This window comes from Acromyrmex echinatior, chromosome 15, assembly GCF_024713525.1.
Source record: "Acromyrmex echinatior isolate Ae372 chromosome 15, ASM2471352v2, whole genome shotgun sequence".
In the NCBI taxonomy this organism is placed as follows: Eukaryota; Metazoa; Arthropoda; class Insecta; order Hymenoptera; family Formicidae; genus Acromyrmex; species Acromyrmex echinatior.
Genome location: NC_141866.1, coordinates 7,566,812 through 7,586,068, shown reverse-complemented (window position 1 = coordinate 7,586,068; position 19,257 = coordinate 7,566,812). Strand labels below are relative to the sequence as shown.

General features: G+C 41.3%; 1 protein-coding gene across 6 annotated transcripts in view; it reads right to left on the bottom strand.

Annotated features, from left to right (window-relative positions):
* LOC105147015 (sosondowah) overlaps positions 1-19,257 on the bottom strand; it is a 355,053-nt gene that overhangs the window by 51,089 nt on the left and 284,707 nt on the right. For all 6 annotated transcript variants that reach the window (XM_087413831.1, XM_087413832.1, XM_087413828.1 and 3 more), the window contains 2 exons: positions 11,575-11,610; positions 11,200-11,304 (listed from right to left, as the gene is read on the bottom strand). In XM_087413831.1, coding sequence (XP_087269957.1) covers positions 11,200-11,304; positions 11,575-11,610 — 141 coding nt within the window. The remainder of the gene's footprint in view (positions 1-11,199; positions 11,305-11,574; positions 11,611-19,257) is intronic.

The window sequence follows — 19,257 nt, the reverse complement described above, 5'->3', positions numbered from 1 at the left end:
TTACAGTTGATTTAAAAAATTTTTTACATTAGACAGTATTATCATTCTTAACAAAAATATACATGAAACAGCACTTGCTTCTGAATTATATTAAGTTGAAAAATTATGAAATATTTCTCAGCTATAAGTATCAGCTTTTTACAATTTAAGTTTTCGTTGGCACAAGCGAAATTTCACTCTTAAGTTTCTCTAAAATAAAAGAAAGCAAAGTTCGGATTCCTTTCCTAAAATATCTTAAAAAACTATTTGATAATGTAATAAAAATGTTAAAAAGTAACTCTAAATTTTTTCACATTTTTTTGAAAGCTTAAAACAGTAAAAAAAAACAGATTGCAAATGCAGGGAGTAAAAATATGATGGCAAACGGAGAATTAGAAAATTGAAAAAAGTTAGAAAATAGTGTTAAGCAATAACTGTCAAATGCAATATAAATAAAATACGATAAAAGAGTTGGGAACATCCTCCACACAGCTAAGATAGATCTGTTTATATTTCTGACGTCGAATATCAGGTGATCAACGCCAATGGCCGTCGTTAACGCCAAGTTGAAGAGATAACGCAGGTAGATGAGGAAACAAACGAGAGAGGATTAAGAGGGTGCCGTTTAATTCGAGGGTTCGCTTTCATAACAGCGATCCCGAAGGAAGCGTCCGTCTGTGTGGGAGGAGTCGGTTCGCGAAGCTGTCGACTTGGTGCGAATGCCCAACACGTATGCGTGTACGTATATACATGAATATAATAGCCGAGGCGACGGACCACGAGGTCGTTAACGAGCATTCGTAGCCGCATTAAAACGAAACCTGGATCCTTATCTGTGCAGCGTGACACGATACGCGCGGCTCATACTCTCTCCCTCTACATATACAGTGTGTCCCGGGGTACACGCACCTTCTCTCAACTCTAGATTCTCGCGTGAGGTTTTTCATCGTCCTCGAGCCGATTTTTCCATCACCCCTTGCAATTTTTATATATTAGATTAACGCAATCTCTAATTATTAAAATTACTGTTCTCAACGAAGTCTATTCAAGATTAAGATAAAAAATATAATTTCATTCATTTACATTTTTTTCTGACTGAATATGCTACAAGTGTTAATTTCTATTAGCTTATATTAAGATTTATTCTCTTTGGCATTAAAACGATGTTCTCTATGAATATGACGTCTAATGTTTGCACGTGTCTTGGAGAGAAAGTGCGCGATGCGTAGAACACCCAGTATACGAAACGACGTAGTCGTCGTTCGTGTAATTAGAGCCTAAACTCGATTTAGCTTAGCGACACACCGGTATACACAGCGTTCCGAAGCACGCCGCTACAAATGACAAAAACCGCCGACCCTGACACTGAAATATCAACGACGTCTCACGAATTCATCAGATCGTGCCGCCGCCACGACTCCTCCACACGTCGGCAAAACGCAGACTGTAACCCACCGCCATGGAAAGGAAAAAGAGGTACAATAAAAAAGAAGAAAAAAAGTAGCTAAATGCGTAGGAAGATGTAAAGAAGTTCCACAAGCCTGCAACTTATGTGCTGCGGACTTGAACCTCGAGAATTCGCGGCAAAGCAACAATATCAAAGAGAAGCTAGAGTTAGTTACGAGGAGCTAAATTTGTAATACCGATGACAAAATACGTTCGTATGCATGGAAAAAAAAACAATTTTGCTAAGGTTATCTAAAAATTTAAAACATACAATTATCAAAGGATTGTCGATATTCAAAAATTCAAAAGTAAAAACATTTAAAAGGCAAATGAGAGTCAAAAATAGTGAAATGCAAATTAAAATATAAAAAAATTTAATTAATACAGATCTGAAGATAATTTTATTAAATCATCAAAATAATTACGTAGGAATCTCAAGCATGTTAAGTAAATGTTTTCATGTTCTAGCTACCAGATTGAATATTTTACATAATTATTTTGATGGTCCAACAGAATTATTTTCAGATTTCGTATCCTTTTAAAATTTTAAGTACTTGACAAATATTCCTTTATATGGAATTCCGCTAAAAAGAAGAAATTTAGAATGATTCACTGCAACGAAAACGATAAAGTCAAACGTAAGTCATCATGTTGGATTTGACAGGATGAGGTCGGAGGTCAACAGATTTCGACAGGGCGCCTCGCATCCCCGATCGGCGTGAACGTCGGTTTGCGGCGCGGCCGGTCAGCTCAGACGGGCGTAGCGTGTACGTACTACAAACAATGGCTTTGTTTCCACGCGCAAAACGTGATACAACTGTAAAGTAACAAATATCTCGGCGTAGATCGACACGCGATCCGTCCGACGCGTTTAGAGCAGGTTCTCATACAGGGAGGCACATGCGTGCATAATATCTGCTTGTGTGTGTGTATGTGTGTGTGTGTGTGTGTGTGTGTGTGTGTGTGTGTGTGTGTGTGTGTGTGTGTGTATGCATGTGCGCGCGCGCGTATATATATTGCGCGTTTATAGAAACGCCAGGGGCTTCTCTCTTCTCTTAGCGACTGTCATTATATGCGGGTTGTCTGCCTCTAGCAACGCCGTGGCTCTTTACGAATTCAAAGCTGGGAGGAAAAGAGAAAAAGAGAGCAAATGTTTGAGAGAAAAAGACAACGAGACCTGTATTAAGTATTTAGTTACGCGAGGAATCTCCATAATGAGCTCCGCTTACTAATTGCACGACGTTCGAGCGTGTATCTACGCGTGTGTGTGTGCGTGCGTGCGTGCGTGCGTGCGTGCGTGTGTGTGTGTGTGTGTGTGTGTGGGGGGGGGGGCATATATATATGTGCATGCGGTGTGTGTTCGGTTTTGCTATGATCTCTTCCATCGTGTACAACGCGGTCGATTCGAAAGTGGCGCGGCGCCATTACAGAGGCCTCCGATTTTCATGTAGATTAATTCTAGGCAAGATTCCAAATTCAATGAGGTGCCAGCAGCGAATCCAACGGCTAATGATTCCACATTTTGATCACTTATGCATCGGCGATGATGCATGGGCTCGTAACGAAATCAAAGTCGGAGCGCGTTTATATTCTCGCAATGCACCTGTGATGTATGTAGCGATAAAACGCTTACACGTATAAATGCTGTTTAATTATACGTGTATATGTGTATATATATATATATATACATACACACACACACACACACACCACATATATACATATATATATACGCCTTTAAATATACACTACTCATATATAGCACACTATTAATCATACACGCTGCATTAAACCTGTGTCATTACACCATCGTTTATCAGATAGACATTCTTTGTACTGTAATGCAACTATATATATAAAGAGTTTACGTTTATTAGATTACACCTGTTTATAGACCCCATAAAATGATAGAGATATGCGTAATAATAAAAGTGTCGGATAAGCATCTTTATACTTTTTTCTTCTTAAATATCTATAATCTTGGGATATAAAAACGTTCCTGATATGACATAACAATGTAATACGTAGGAATAAAAAAAAATTAATCGTTTGCTCATGATTCGCCAAGATAAATAACGTTAATGACATGAAATAAATTATATATTCTCAAGTAATGAAAGTGACCGTAATAAACCGAGTGGTAGAAGCGCAGTCGTCGAAGACAAATCATCGTCGTCGTCGTCACGAATCCGTGGAAGAACTTGAATTCCAAACGGAAAAGGCGTACCGGATGTTTGGGCTCGCCACTTTAAGGACATGTGGCTGGACAGATAGCCATCGGTCTTGAAGCTAATTAGCGACGCGCAGTGCGAACAAGCAGGACAGCCGGGATACTCGACGCACCAAGAAGAGAGTGTGCGAATATATAACACGAAAGAAGCGCGGTATCCCCCCGGTGAACGCCCTTGCTGTCTTTCTCTCCTCTCACCTCGTCCTCTTTTACTCTTTGGACGCGCCGGGCACCACCGGGCTGCGCTGGGCACGATCGACGAGCGCACGTCACGAACGATTTCGCGGATAGATACCGTCGACCGACGGTTTCGTCGTTCCTCGTTATTACGCGCATAATTTCTCGGAACCTCGCTCAAGGCGCAGTAAAATTATGCGCGAATGCGGATCACAGCCCTGCCGTGCGTGCCGGGGTCTCGACACGAGTATACGCGTTACAATGTATCGGTACACCTGTACTATGACATTAATCACGTGGTACGGGACATTCCTGTCACGATGTATACCAGACATTATTCGCGCGCGAGCGAGGCGAAACGGAAAGGCGCCGGGATTATTCGAGAAATATTTAAATTAGACTCGCTTATCGCGTGTCGGCTTATATACCTCGTCTTGATTCCCGTTTGCTAGAGAGAACGCCGAGGAGGATCCAGCGATCGTGCGATCATATCCTTATCGGCGATACGAGCGATATTAATATTGGCGTATCGGTTGCATCAATCCACTCACTTCACCGGCCGGAACGAGTACTTGCGACACTTCTTATCGGGATATCAGAGAGACCAGTGATGATGGGAAGTGAGTCTTATAATCAGTGACAGCCAAAAACAATTATAGCGACACACCTCAGTGAGTTATTCTCGTAGATATAAAAGGTGCAAATAAAATGTTTTATCTTCCTTTATTAAAAAGATAAAATAGTGATATATATATATATATATATATATATATACATATATATATATATTTATCCGAATAGATATCATTACAAATTTTCAAAGAAAGAAAGAGAAAGAAATACATACTTAGAAAGAACGATTTTGCTGAAGTATTTAAAAAGCTAGACACAGATTTGAAAATAATTTTGACGATTAACATAATTAATTACGTAGAAATTTCAAACATGATGAGCAATATTACAAAAAGTTTTGATATTCTAGCAGTTTGAATGTCTCACATAATTATTTTGATGGTCTAACAAAATTATTTTCAAATCTGTATCCATCTAAATATTTAGATGTTTCAATAAAACTGTTCTTGCCGTATAGGTCGCTGTAAAAGTTTTATAATATGTAATATTTGTTAGAAGAAATTGATAGATATTTATGGCATTATAGATAGAATGTAGAAAAATACATGAAAAGAGGAACAAGCCATAATTTTGTGTTTAGCACAAATAAAAAATATTCCTGCTTCGTTCACATCGCCATAATTCGATGTTTATTTGCTGTTTTCTCGTGATTGTGTTGCGTACAAAATAGTTTGCTCCTTTCCCATCTATTTTTATGTTTTTTATAAATATCCGCTTCTTCCAATAAATATCATAAAACTTTCATATAAGCAATCTATAAATATGTATTTTACTGATTTTGTGATTTTCGTTTTTTTTCGAAGAAAGATACAAATGGCGGAAACAACCACGAAAACTGATTGAATCGGTGGAGAATAGTAGACAGAGCAGTCGATCTGTACTATGGGACGAAGAATAAAACTCTAAAGAGGTCCCGTATGCTGAAAGGAGAGCAAGCAAGGAACAGAGACTCGTAAAAAGGGTACTATGCAAGACGATCCCATGTCGCGATGACGACGCCCTGGCGCCCTGATCCCCGACACCTTCGAATGCGCCCCATAAAACCTATTCTCGGCTGAAATATCTCGGACTGGCTGCCGCTTGACTTTTTTACCTGTGCGGATCGAGAGAAGATTCGACTCCTGCAGTTGTAACATTGCGCGCGATAACTTCCCGATGCGATTCCAAGACTGTTACAAACGAGATTCAATTATCGAAATCGTAAATTCGCATCGATACATCGCACATCAAAATGTAACACTAATGCAACAACCTCACAAAGAGAACGTTTCAATATTACGATCTGATAAGTCCAAAGTGTATTCACCAGGGGAGATCTCGCCGGAGGTAATGTTTCAGTATCATCTAATGATCCTTAATCATTCTAAAGCCATCTTTGACACATGCGAGATAAATTTAATAGTAACCATTAAACAAGCGAACGAGAATATATCTCAGGTAAATACATTCTACACTTCAAAGCACGCACGACCCATAGAGAGGCGGGACAGGTCGTTTGGTGAGTCGTCGCGAGAAATAAATGATCTCCGCGGGTCGAATCCGAGTTGCGGATGAAGGTGCAATCGTCCCATCTTCCTGCCTCGCCAGACTTGAAGCGACTTTACCAAGCGTTCGTTCACGCAGAAATACAACGTCGAAATAAGAATGCCATTAAAAAATTAAACGAGGACCCTATAAATACGCGCCAAGAGAATGGCAAGAATGGCGCCGGGAAAAAGAGCAGAACAAGAAGAAAAAAAAAGATTGTGCGAAACGTGCGGAGCAAAGGGAGGCGGAAGAAGGAACGGTTAATTTGTTGTGCATCAGCAGCACCGGCAGCTACGAAGACAAGCTACAGAGAGAGAGGTACTGGGGCCATACTAAGAAAATAACTAGAGATAATTACGCGCATAAATCAGAGTGTTAATATTCGGGGGCGTAGGTAGGAGGCGCAGGTAGATATATTCGCCTATAGGTAGGCAAGACTCGTGGATATATACGAGAGGAAAAAAAAGGGGGGAAGAGAGGTCGGACGAGAGGAGACAGTGAGAGACGGAGAGGGTAAGAGTGGAATAATGCCAACTTCGGATCGGTAGATCATTCGTGGCCGTTGGATACGCCTCCTTGTTAGCCTGGGTTTACTTAGTCCTTCGACGCTCCTACGACGTGCGTTACGCCCGCTAATAGCCCACCGGTAACGAACTACCGTCGACCTTTTTTGAGGACCTTTTAAGCGAAAACGCGTTTCTCTCCTCTCGCGCTGCCTCTTATCGATCATGGCCGTCATTGCGAGAAAGGATCGCCCCGTGGAGTCGCCTCTGAAAGCGAATTCCTTCTCACGTTTGCCGCGCTGCCCCAACGAAAGGATATGCGCCACTTAAAGAGCAGTCCTCAGGGCGATATTCGTAATTTATCGGTCGCAAATGGAAGGACTTCGCGCTGGTAATTCGCTCAGGTAGTCCATACGCGCGAATTATTTCCAGCTGTCGTCGTGATTCCCGTGCATAATCGCTTGTCGCTCGACATTCTCGACATGTTCGTGCGGTATCGAAATTTTTCTCGACCGATGAGGGATATACAACAGTGGCGAAGCAAAACAAAACAGGGGGAAAAAAAAGGAGAAAGGGTGCACAGTGGCGTTGAAACACTCATAACAGGTGGACCGATACTCGGCACGAAGATACATCTTCGAGGTGGGCGGTCCCACACTCCTTAAATCAGCCCGCAGCCACCATAACATTAAGCCCACCTCCTCTCTCACGGCACGTCTCATCTCCCGCCGTTTATTTGTTTGCTTAGAGCGAGTAATTAGAATCCGATACAAATGGTTATTATTTATCGGCACAGAGAGGCGAGCAGAATCGAGAGCCCCGGTACGAATGCACAGAACGGACGGACGAGGTATACCTCCTGATTGCCTGGCGTTATTAAACCGGGAGATACTACGAGATAAATACACGGAGGCCAAACACCGGCCACTATATAACGTTACCGGCGATCCTTACTAACAGCTTTCATTCGCGAGCGACGCAGAACTCAATTATTATAGTGATGTCCTCCGCAAACGCGCTATTAATAATTCGTTACGTTTTATAAATGTCTAACACTATTTCATAAAATTGGAATACTTCTTCAACTTTATTTAACTTATTGCTATTTTTAGATATTTAAAATTAATCTTTCAAAAAAAAAAGTACAAGATAAGGTAAATACAAGTTATCTCAAACATTATCGATGATAGTTGCAGCTGTCGAAGCATAGAAGCGGGTTCATGGAAATAAATGTAATGAGGTTCCTGATCGAACAGGGACCAACCGCGCGTCACGTCAGACCGATATACCCGTCCTGCATTTCCGAGGAACACACTGCGCGACTCACAGAGGCGAATCTATCGCGATGCCAGACGCGTCCGTTAATAAAATATAATGGGCACACAATGCCTCTCTCCCTCGATGACGACGATATACACCTGATCCACAGAATACAATGGCCGTCTACATCGTTTGGGCGCGATTCACGTAAGTGTGTATGGACAGACCTCTCTAATGGCTTTTGTGTAAGAAAAAGAAGATACATGCTGTGTCTATCATAGTAAATCGTAGATAACAATGAAAGATATAAGATACGAATATTTACTCTCTGTTCTCCTTTATTTCAAAACACAAAAATTCGTAAATATCTAATGTCCATTTCCAATGATTAATAACTTTAATGCAACTTACTCTTTATCTCTCCCTTTAGTTCTAAGAATTAAAAAAAGATGAAGAGAAAATTGAACTGAGATTAAAGTCAATCTACGTTGGTAGAAGCGAATATAAGTCTTATCAATTGTTACAGTTGGAATTTCTCTTCGGGATTACAATTATCAAACGCTATTAATTGTTCATTACACCAAAATTCTAGCGGATGAAATCGTTAGTCGAATATCGAATAATCATCCGATTTATTTATTCTAACGAAGGCTCCATAGGGGATGGAGATACGCCGGGGGTAACGTTGATTAGCTCCGCTGTTGATTTAATTACCGGGAGAGTAATTGGCATGCCTACTGACGATCCCCTTCCCTTTCCCTCTCAACACAGACACTCCCTGTCGCTTACTTCACTCGCTCTCCAGCACCCTATCGCCTCACACCCTCTCCCAAACTGTTGCATATTCATCGATGATAGATTATTGTATGTCTACGTGTCAAAGACTCGCAACCAGAAACAATTGATCTTGGACAATACCCACTCAATACACATAACATATTTAGATTAAAATTTATGTGATCAACGTGATAATTGACAAACGTTCGCTTTATGTTGATCAAAATCGATCATAAGTCTTCTCAAAATTAAAAAAATTACCGATGCTCGAGTTTGTTTTTTTTTTTGCTTCTCGCTTTTCAACTATCGTAAATTGGTTCGTTCGCCTGGTTTATCGTACGTGTTTCGTGGAGAATATACGCAAATGGAAAAAAAAAACAGCCAGAAAAACAAACAACGACAGAGCAGTTCGTTGCCAATTTCCGCGAGTCCGAGACACGTCGTAAAAAGGGCACCGCGGACGGTTAGGTTCGTACGGTAGCGGTTATAGGCGAACGTATATCGCGGCGATGTTATCCGCAAACACGCGGGTTCGACCAATTTATCCCAAGGGATGAGGCAGACGTGGCACGGCGGTGGTGGGTGTGGGGCAACCTTGTCCAGCGGAATGAATTCAGCACGCAGCCCCTGTGCGGTCGAGCTACCTCTACCCCTTTCGCCAACCATCTCCAACCACCGTGCAACGTCCCCACCTTTCGACCATTTCACCCTCTCATCCGTCCCTTCCTCTTTTTCGTTCATCCGATAGCGCGCGCGCGCGCACGTGTTAAGGTAGCTTCAGAATGTCCAAATAGAGAACCGATAGAAACGAGTAATAAAGGAAACAACATAGTTATGAGTTTTAATACAGGATTATTGAAGTAAATCATTAAATCAATAATTAAAGTTGTAAAGCACTAAAATTTAATTCCCGATTAATTCTTGAAAATATTGTTTTATTAATTTTTATCATATATCAGAAGATCGTAGTTAATTATCAATAACGTAGAATATATTTTATCAGCTACATGTTCCTTAGACTATTTTAATGTCAGCAGTAACTCCACTGAAGAAGCAACTCTATGTTACATCCGTGGCGGTCAAACCACTTGACAGGCGACGATTTATAATCGATACAAGTGGTGTGAATAGCCCTTAACCTGCTACCATCCGCCACTCCTGATCCGCTCCACATATCGCTAGCATGGTATACAACAACCGCCTGATTGCCACGGGGGTTCTTAGATTTATTGACCTGTCAATGGCGGCGCGCGAAAATGGCGAATTTACAACGCCGCAGGTGTTAAGTTCTGCCGTGCGTGTAATAACGGCCTGATCCCCAGGCCTACGGTAAGCCACACCGTAATTATATTTCCGAACCTCCCGCTCGCTACCTTTGTCATTATCACCCGAAGTGGCGTAGCCGTAATTCAATGAGATCCATCGCACGATCGTACGTGTATACGTGAACGATAAAGGTCCAACGCGCGAATCTAGGAAATTTTAGCATGTAACACAGCCACCACAATGTGTGTGCATCAGGATTGGGAAATTTAGCGATACGAAAGGTTTCTTACATTTCCTACGTATAAAATGTATTATAAAATTCTAAAACCCACTTCAAATGAAATACAACACAGAGTGTAATACATGAGTATTGCATAATTAAACTGCTAAATCAGTTAATATTCACCTTAAAAAATTGCCTTTTTTATTTATAGACCTTATTAGTAGATGCTGCGGCCTTTATAGTGGTATATGGTATACCATGCATGATTTCATTATTTCATGTGCAATAGCTACGACAGGCAGCTTTAAATTCATGAAAATAATAAGCGTTCAAACTCTAAAGTATTATTTATTGAAAGTGTATCAAAAATAATATAAATAAAATAAGTAAATTAAATTGTAAACCTACGATGTATTATATACAGTTTCATCCATGTATGATGAAACCATGTATAATACGTTTGATACATACTCATACCTGGTATGCATGTATGTATGTATGTATGTTATTACGTGCACTGCGAGTCTTATTTACATTCTTTATATACAATGTTCCGACATTGCTACGTTTATTTTCTGTGTATACACTGGAAAGAATCTTACATTGATTGAAAATGGGTAAATTAGAATTTTTTAGTTGAATCTACTAAAATTTTAATTGAAATAACCAGAACTGACTCTGAATTTTTTGTTTCATTCATTTTTTACCCAACATTTTCCTCAGTGAAGATATTACAGTTCCAAACTTACAAAGTTGCTAAACAAACTTGCAAAATTAACGCAAATTCTGAAGAAGACAGTACAGTAATTCTGAAACTTATACTTATGCGTAAAACGCAAAAACAGCACGCAAAAAAATATTTTGCTGCTTTAACTAGAATTATAACTATTTTTTTTTGTATCTGACAGAAAATTATGTATCTTATGCATAGAATTTATAGCACAAATCTAAATTCTATCTCTGATATCTATATGATTAGATGCAATAGATATCCAATATTGCAGTAGTTGCTAGAAATTTATCTATTTTAGCTATTTTACGTACTTAGATAATTTTCGCTATAATTGCAAGATCACTTTTTTGAGTGAGTGTGAGTTGCGTAGAATGCTAACGATATGATTTATAACTTATAAATCTCGCGCGTGGCAGAATAAAATGATACATGTAATTTATCCTACCTTGAGCCTGGTGAGACGAGGTTCCTCGGCTGCAAGCTTCGCCAGTGCTTGATAGTCCCCCTGCGATGCTCTGACCAGCCACTCTCGCGATTTTCCATCCAGTTGCTTTGGGAAAGCATCGATCGTGGTGATTATTAGCGATTAATGGGTGCGAAGGATCGCCGGGATCGATCAGCAGCACGCGGAAGATCGAGCGGGCCGTTCGATCGAGAGCGGGCGAATTTTAATTAAGATCCCCGGCCACGATCTGGCGTGCATTTATCAGGGACCGACGATGCACGTCCGACCAGGGAAGAGAATTATGGCCCGTGCTGCGTCGCTCTCGTCGGATTGGCGCGCGCAATAATCGCGATCTGCGGTGGGTGATGAACTTACCGAGGCAACGGAAGCGCTGTCATCCTCGTCGGCGCCCTGCGGAGAAAAGAAGAGAGGAAAGAGGGGATTAGAGTTGATCCCTTGAAAAATCAACATTACGCGCTACGTCACGCGGACGCTCACGGAACAAGCAGCGGCAAGTCGCGGCGAAAACCGGTCCGCTGTATGGTGTTGGCGTTGGTGCAAAGAGAAAAAGAGAGAGAGAGAGAGAGAGAAATAGAGAAAGAGAGAGAGAGAGAGAGAGAGAGAGAGAGAGAGAGAGAGAGAGAGAGAGAGAGAGAGAGAGAGAGAGAGAGAGAGAGAGAAAGTACACTCTCGCTATACCGCGTGCGTGCCACGATGGCGAACACACGAAGTGGCATGGAGACGACAAGGGGAAGAAAATGCGTGAGCGCAGCGGGAGGCCACCGAGCACGGGACGCGCGCTTCGGCCATCAGATTGATATACGGATCCAATAATTGATTCTCCGGCGCAAGGCCTTGGGAGGCTGGCTGGGCCGCACGCACTTACGCAACCCCCGACCGTCGCCCGTCCAAGAACAGACGTCCCATTTCGGAAACTGCCGTTCGCCGGACGGACGGCTTGGCAAACGCACGAACGATTCATGATCGCGATTATCGATAGGGCATAAAAGCACTTAAGATATATTTTCGATAAAATTCCTGTCGCGCACGGTGCCTCGTATCGCTTACAAAATTCTGCTTTTAACAGAGAATCCACGTACTGTACTATATGATTATAATTTTATTTGTGCTTTCATATTCATACTCTACCGCCGCGATAAATCTTAATCTTAATAATATCCTTAATAGATCTTGATAACATCCTTAAATCACACATACAAATACGTGAATAAACTTTTTAACGAGAAACTTGTCGTTTAATCGCGCTCGTATACAGCGCCGATCGCCGTGTAGTGTTCCACGTTATACTTACGATGGTATATGCACGTGGTACGGTAGGATGACGCGACGAAGGTGGTGGCGGTGAAGGAGGGAGGAGGTGAGGGTTCTCTCCTGATCTCAGGAACGCTAAACGACTACTCATCCCTGTTAAACTGTTTGTATTTTCACTCGTCACGGCCACGTCGGTTGTTCGAGGTGCTCATATCGACACTCGACCCCGAATCAATCGTGACTCTTCATAAATTACTTCCACAGACCGCGGGAGATGCGCGTTTGCACTTTGGCCGAGTCATCATTAGCCGATCGTGATATATCTTTATCCATCGACAACGCGCGTGTCCTTAAGTGAAATCACGACTCGAAGGATACGCGTCGATAAAAGCAAGACGAATATATCTAACGTTTCAACATTAATCCAATTCTTCCTCTTGTCAAAAAGAAGAATACTCTCGTGTTGCGCGAGAATGTTCTGATTTTGGAGAATCCTCTTCTGGAAAGCTCATCGTCCAGAAATCAGTCTCGGAATGATAACCACTGACCCCCCGTCGCGTCAGGTGGTGCATCGAGGTGCGTTCCCAGCTTTCGTGCACTACGTGTGCTCTCGCAAACACGTTTGTACGCGTGCGAATGCACAGATGCATGCTGATAGGACGGACTTTGTTATATGCATGTATCACAGAGGCCATGCTTCATCGGCGATGCAACAATTGTACTTGCGATAAAAAGACATTATTATGGCGGCGGTAAACGGATGCGACCGAATTAATTTTTAATTTAATTCTTTCAGTTACAAGACACAACTGTCTTATTGTTATTAATAAGACAGTTATACACCTGAATGACGTACGCTTTCTTACTTTTCTTACGCGAAATACATAAGTACATTTAAAAAAAAAAGAGAATCTAACTGTCTCCAATTATTAAAGCAGTATATAAGAATACGTAATAATTCAATTTTCTGGGAAAAATTCTTCCTCATACATTACGAGATTAATATGCAAATTGTCGCAAAATTATGCAAGCAGCGAAGAACAAGAGGACTCATCGGTATTTTATCGAAAAACCAAAGAGATTTCGAAGAGAAAAATTTGGGAGAATTTTGATCTCGATATTGAGAATCACAGACTACTCACGTATAGTATTTTGTTGTTCAAGTCGCGTGCATCGCTGAATGATTTTTAAATGATCGTGCGATACGATCCGACCGATTTTCGGTGAGATTTGGAGGCAAGGGACACTTGTTCTCTCGTATCTCAGACCTGAAAGTATGTAAATATTCTCATCCCTTCATAGCGTGAGATCTCCAGGAACGATCAGACAAACGGACCAGTCAGCGATGGTACAGTCACAACGTTCCATGAGCCATAACGGCGTGGTTATCAGATAAGCTTATAAGACCCGAGTAATCGTAATAGCATCGCAATGGCGATTTCTCTGGCTCCATCGCGGTCGATGAACAAAGATGGGGAAGCGGCGGATGAACGATGAACGAAGACGAGAGAGGAGTCACCCCTCTGTTCCTCATCGGCGAGTCATTGTTCCGTCGTAATTAATATTTTAATTGAGATCAGCGGGAATTAATTAACACAACAGTCTGTTAAGGTCGTTCGCCTAAACCGATCAATCGCGATCGTGAAGCACTTGTCAGGATCAAGATTTAATTCTTCTTCTTATTCGTAATATCTCTATCAGGCGAACAAGACGTTATAAGCTTGATAAAGGTATAATTCATGAAAAGGAAATAATCGTGAGTAAATTGATTACCAACAGCAAATGTTATTTCAAGAAGAAAGCAAGGATCCATTAACTCTACATTACACGAGTGGTTTTTTTATATGTAATTATTCGCGTAGAATTCTGACACCCCAATATTATAACTCAATTTTTATTGATGATTTACAATTAAATAAAGATAACATTCTATACATTCTTTAGATAAAGATAAGTGCAAAAAAGTTTTTTAACTATACACAATTTGCGCTAAATGTAATAATATTAGGTGTTGGAATTAATTCGTAGCGTTTTTTAATGAAAGAATGTTATTTATTTCACATGAGCATTAAAAAATACATTAATGAAAGTACTTCCCATCACTTGTAAAACGCTACGAATTAATTCCAACACCTAATATATACACAAGAAGGAAACAGTTTTGCTGAAGTATCTAAAAATTTAGTTAAATATAGATATGAAAATAATTTTGGACCATAAAAATAATTATGTAGAAAAACTAATTGTTATGATGTTAAAACGTTTACAGTGTTGCTATCAACGCTTAAGCGTTCTACAAAATTATTTTGGGCCAAACTAAATTATTTTCAGATCTGGAACTAGTTAAATTTTGAGACACTTTAACAAAACTATTGTTTCAGTATAAATAGCACTTATATTTAGTGAATGTATAAGATTGAGGTATCTTGCATATCCCACGTGAATAATGAAATATTAATTCATCCGTTATGAATATAACAAATCTATATTCAGAACTATCTTTACGTGTTTAATGACAGTTCGAATAGCTAAATATCTTATCGTAATAGCGAACATACGCAAATGGATGCTCGTACATCACATTCGTAATCGGATAAAAAGCTAACGACGCGACGCATACAAGCCGCATAATCAGTTAGGATGTGATCCTAGCACGAGCGAGCGGCGAACCGAGTATCATAGAAATGGATACAAAGGGGCCATCAGCAGCCACGGTAACGAGCCAGCCGACCTACCCATCCCATCGTATCCCCCATTGTTATCGCTCTTCGTGGCGCATCAGCGCCAACTCAAAAACACGCTCTCCCGACAGTTAAGCCGTGCACATTCGCGCGTCTAATTCCGCGAATGTGGCCAGCGGCAGGTACTCAACTACTCAGCAGGCATGCACGTGCTTACTCGTGCCCTCCTGTCTCTTTCTCTCTGTCTCTCTTTTACGGCTTCTCCGCGTCTCTCCCACGTCTCAAACAATAAAAGGAATACATGGTGTAAAGCAGATAGCAAACGCGCGCTTGCTCTCTTCAGGGTGGAAACGTTTTAATAAGCAGACGTGCGTTGGCCTTTCCGAGGGGGCGTATAAATATATTCGGTTGCTCTAGCGAAAGTATACTTTCGCATTGCGAAAGAGTGAGAGACGTGATACAGAGAGACTATGAGGGACGGAGTGGTGTACCGGGGGCGGATATATCGGTGAGATGACGAGGGGTAAGGCGGGGGACGGCGGGCGTGGTAGAACGAGAGGCAAAACATGTTGCGGCACGAGCTGCCTCGAGAGCTCCGCGGAATTAGCTTTATTATAACCTGGGGGCCATCCATACATGCCTAACAGCGCACGAACATTCGCCGGCCAATAAGCCAAATGCTAACCAAACATTTTCGCGACTCGGCACACCCTACAATTCATCCCTTCCTCGCGTCCCTCTGTACCGCCGAGAGGTTCAGCAAGGAGGATCGATCCTGATTAAAGCGAGATGTGTATTTAACGTAACTATCAACTGATGACTCAAATTGATGACGATCATTTGCCACATTTAATGTTTTATGATTTCGCTTTGGACAAACGAGGCATATTTTTAATATATACAGAATGTCCCAAAATTGATGATAAATATTTTAAAACACATTTTTTGACAAAACATTTTAAGATAAAAAGTCTAGTATGAAAATGTGAAGGCTGTGATAGTTTTCAAATAGGAAAAATTAAAAAATTACAACTATCGAGTCTAGAATTTCATGTATTCAGAGATGGTCAATGTGAAGATGTTTTCTCAAACTTGATGTTTTTGACAATAACAAACTTCAAAATACCTTCACACTTGATCATCTTACCATTTCTAAGTGCATGAAATTCTAGCTCCGTCATTCGTAATTTTTAAATTCTCTTTTTAATTGTGAAAACTATTAAGTTTCGACAATTTCGTATTAGACTTTTCATTTTGTAATGTTACAAAGAAACTGTCTTCGAAACATCTATTGTCAGTTATGGGACACTCTGTATACAAAAGAGAATTCTATTTTTCTATTTCAATTGTATAAAGTTTACAGAAAATTAAAGACACGATTTATTGTGATTCTACTTAAGTCACCAAGACTAATACAAGATGCATCGAAGAATTAAGCGCATCTTCACTGCGGCTGCAGGGAAGTCCTGCTATCTTCTAACGACTCTCCCTCTCTTAGGAGGGAACTTTTCTGGCCGCGGCAGCGCCGTGAAACGATTAGGCCCGGATTAGTCGAGCGCGCGAGATCGATTATGCGATCCTGCGGATAACATTGGCCTGATTTATTCCCCTAATGGGCGTTCGCGCATTCATTTCGAGGCCGTGCGAGGCAATTCCACGGGGCTTCGTCGGATGGCGGTGCCCGTCCTGCCGCTGACAGGAAAACTCTCGCTGGGTGATTCAGCGTTCGGTTCGGCGACGCCTCCCAACGACCACCATAATGCCTACCTCGGGTACCCACCTACCTAACGCCATTTCCATCGTCAGGGATCATAATCCAAGGTTCAATCGCGAGCCAAATGAAATCGCGTCGAAATATGACGACGAGATGCTAAGGCTAAATGGTCGACGACGACTCAAGTGCTGCCTTCTAATCAAATTGCCATTCCTCTCGTTTGTTCAGTTTACCAATGAGGAATCAATTGGTCTCAATCAAATAAATGGATTTAATAAAAAAAAAAAAGAAAGAAAATAACGAGCAATGATCTTGCAATTTATGAAATACATAGAATACTTTATTTTAATAATGTTCACATGGAAGCACAATACAACAACTAATGCGGGATCTATGGATTCGATATCCGTAATAAAGTAAATGATAATACAATAAAGTATTTCTAAAATTAGATTTATGATATATAGATTCCAGCTTGAAATCGGTTGGGCGGAATTAATTTTGCGACGGCGGAATACAAGCGTCGCATATATACAAGCGAAATTCGACAAGTCGGTGCGGAACAATTACACGATGGCGGGGAAATTAGCGATCGCGGACGATTATTATCTCGCGCGGTGGCATAGAGGGTGATTCATAACCTGCGCCTCGTATTTTCGCGGACGGCACACGTCGAATTTGGTCCGGATGGGAAACACGGACGGCATCGACACCGCACGCTCGCTCAACCGGCCCTCTTCTCCGCCACCCCTTTACCCCTTCGTTGACAGGATTATATTCGTACGTACCCACCGTGTTCCTCGGTGTACCTCGGTCCCGCAATACGCGTCGCGCGATCATATTCCCGTCAGCTAATAAATTTAGCGCGGTGCTCGAGCGCACGACCGTCGCCGTGCGATTATCGTCGCGCGATTATTCCACTGGTAATGCCACAGTTTCGAGAGGTTTCAATGGTTTCAATTTCAAAGCGGTTCTTTTCTAAACTACCGCGATTAAGTCTGATCACATACTTTAAAGACATAAGGTCTGTTTTCTGTAGCTAAACTAGTACAGACTTTTGAAGCCAAAGTGAAATAGATATTTGGCGAAAGCGAGAAAGAAAGTTTAGTGCAGAAAAAGCGGACCTATATAAAAAAAACCTTAGAAAAAAAGTTATTATAACATTGTTCGAAATGATTTCCAATTGGAATTATTCAGTTTTCCATAAAAAAAAAACATAAGAGAAAGGGTTTAATTGAACAATTCCGATCCATTTTGAACATTTCCATAATATAAATTGATACCCTGCTACAAATTATTTAATAATCTTGCGATAAATCGCGTAGAATTGTAATAAAGTGTAATATCGTGAACAAGTTAGATGAGTCCGCTGATAAATATCTGTGAAAAGTGTGTTAGATCGATAGTGCTGACGTAAAGTACGCTAGGAAACTGTCGGACGGAAGAAATCTTAATAGCCGATGCGTCGGAGCGATAGAGTCGTTGTGAAATTAACTTCTCGAAAAGAGTACCGTTTCACGAAATGACTGGGCGTGACGAACGCGTGTTAATCTACACCGGTGTTGTGCAATAGTGCCGAACGCGATTATATCGCAGATATATACATACATTCGATATCGTACGACCAATAAGAAAATTAAAACATACATATATTTAAATTACAATATGTTCCAATTCAGATTGGAATATGTAACTATTTATAAATATTACGTTCAACAAGACGAAACGCGTACTTATTCTTTTATGGATATTGCAGATAACAATTTTAGGAATCGTAGACATCAGCAAAAACAAAAATGTGAAGGAATACCTGTCCTGAACTATGCTTATTCATCGAGAACCGAAACTTCGCGACATTCGATTCAGTGAAGCGAGGAAGAAATGGTTGACGTAGCCTGTTGTATAGTCCATGATGTACTGCGATGAAGGTCGAGCTTAGCCGCCCGCGCGATTTCGTCTTCTAACGAGTTTATCGCATCCTCTTTAACGTTATTAACACGGGCTAACGAACTGGAAGTGCCGAGTCACCCAGGTCCTATACCGAACCACATTGGAGCCACGGTGGTTCCGCCAGGTATACACACCTGTACATGCGTGTCTGATCTTTACGCGGGTGTGAGCGTGTGCGTGAATGTGTATGCGCGTGCATGTGTGTACGCGGGCTTGTAAGTACAGGGCGAGAGGTGGACGTTCGACAGTGCGAGTTACGTGTATAAGGTGGGATAAAGGTACGTATAGATACACAGCCTGGCCTGTCTGTGCGGCCCTGATACCCGGTTCTCTGGGCTAATTCCGAGGTGTAATCTACGGGTACCATCTCAATGGATTAGCATATAGATAGCGAGGTAGACTGACCGCATATATGCACACCTAGACCACGCTACGGAGGGA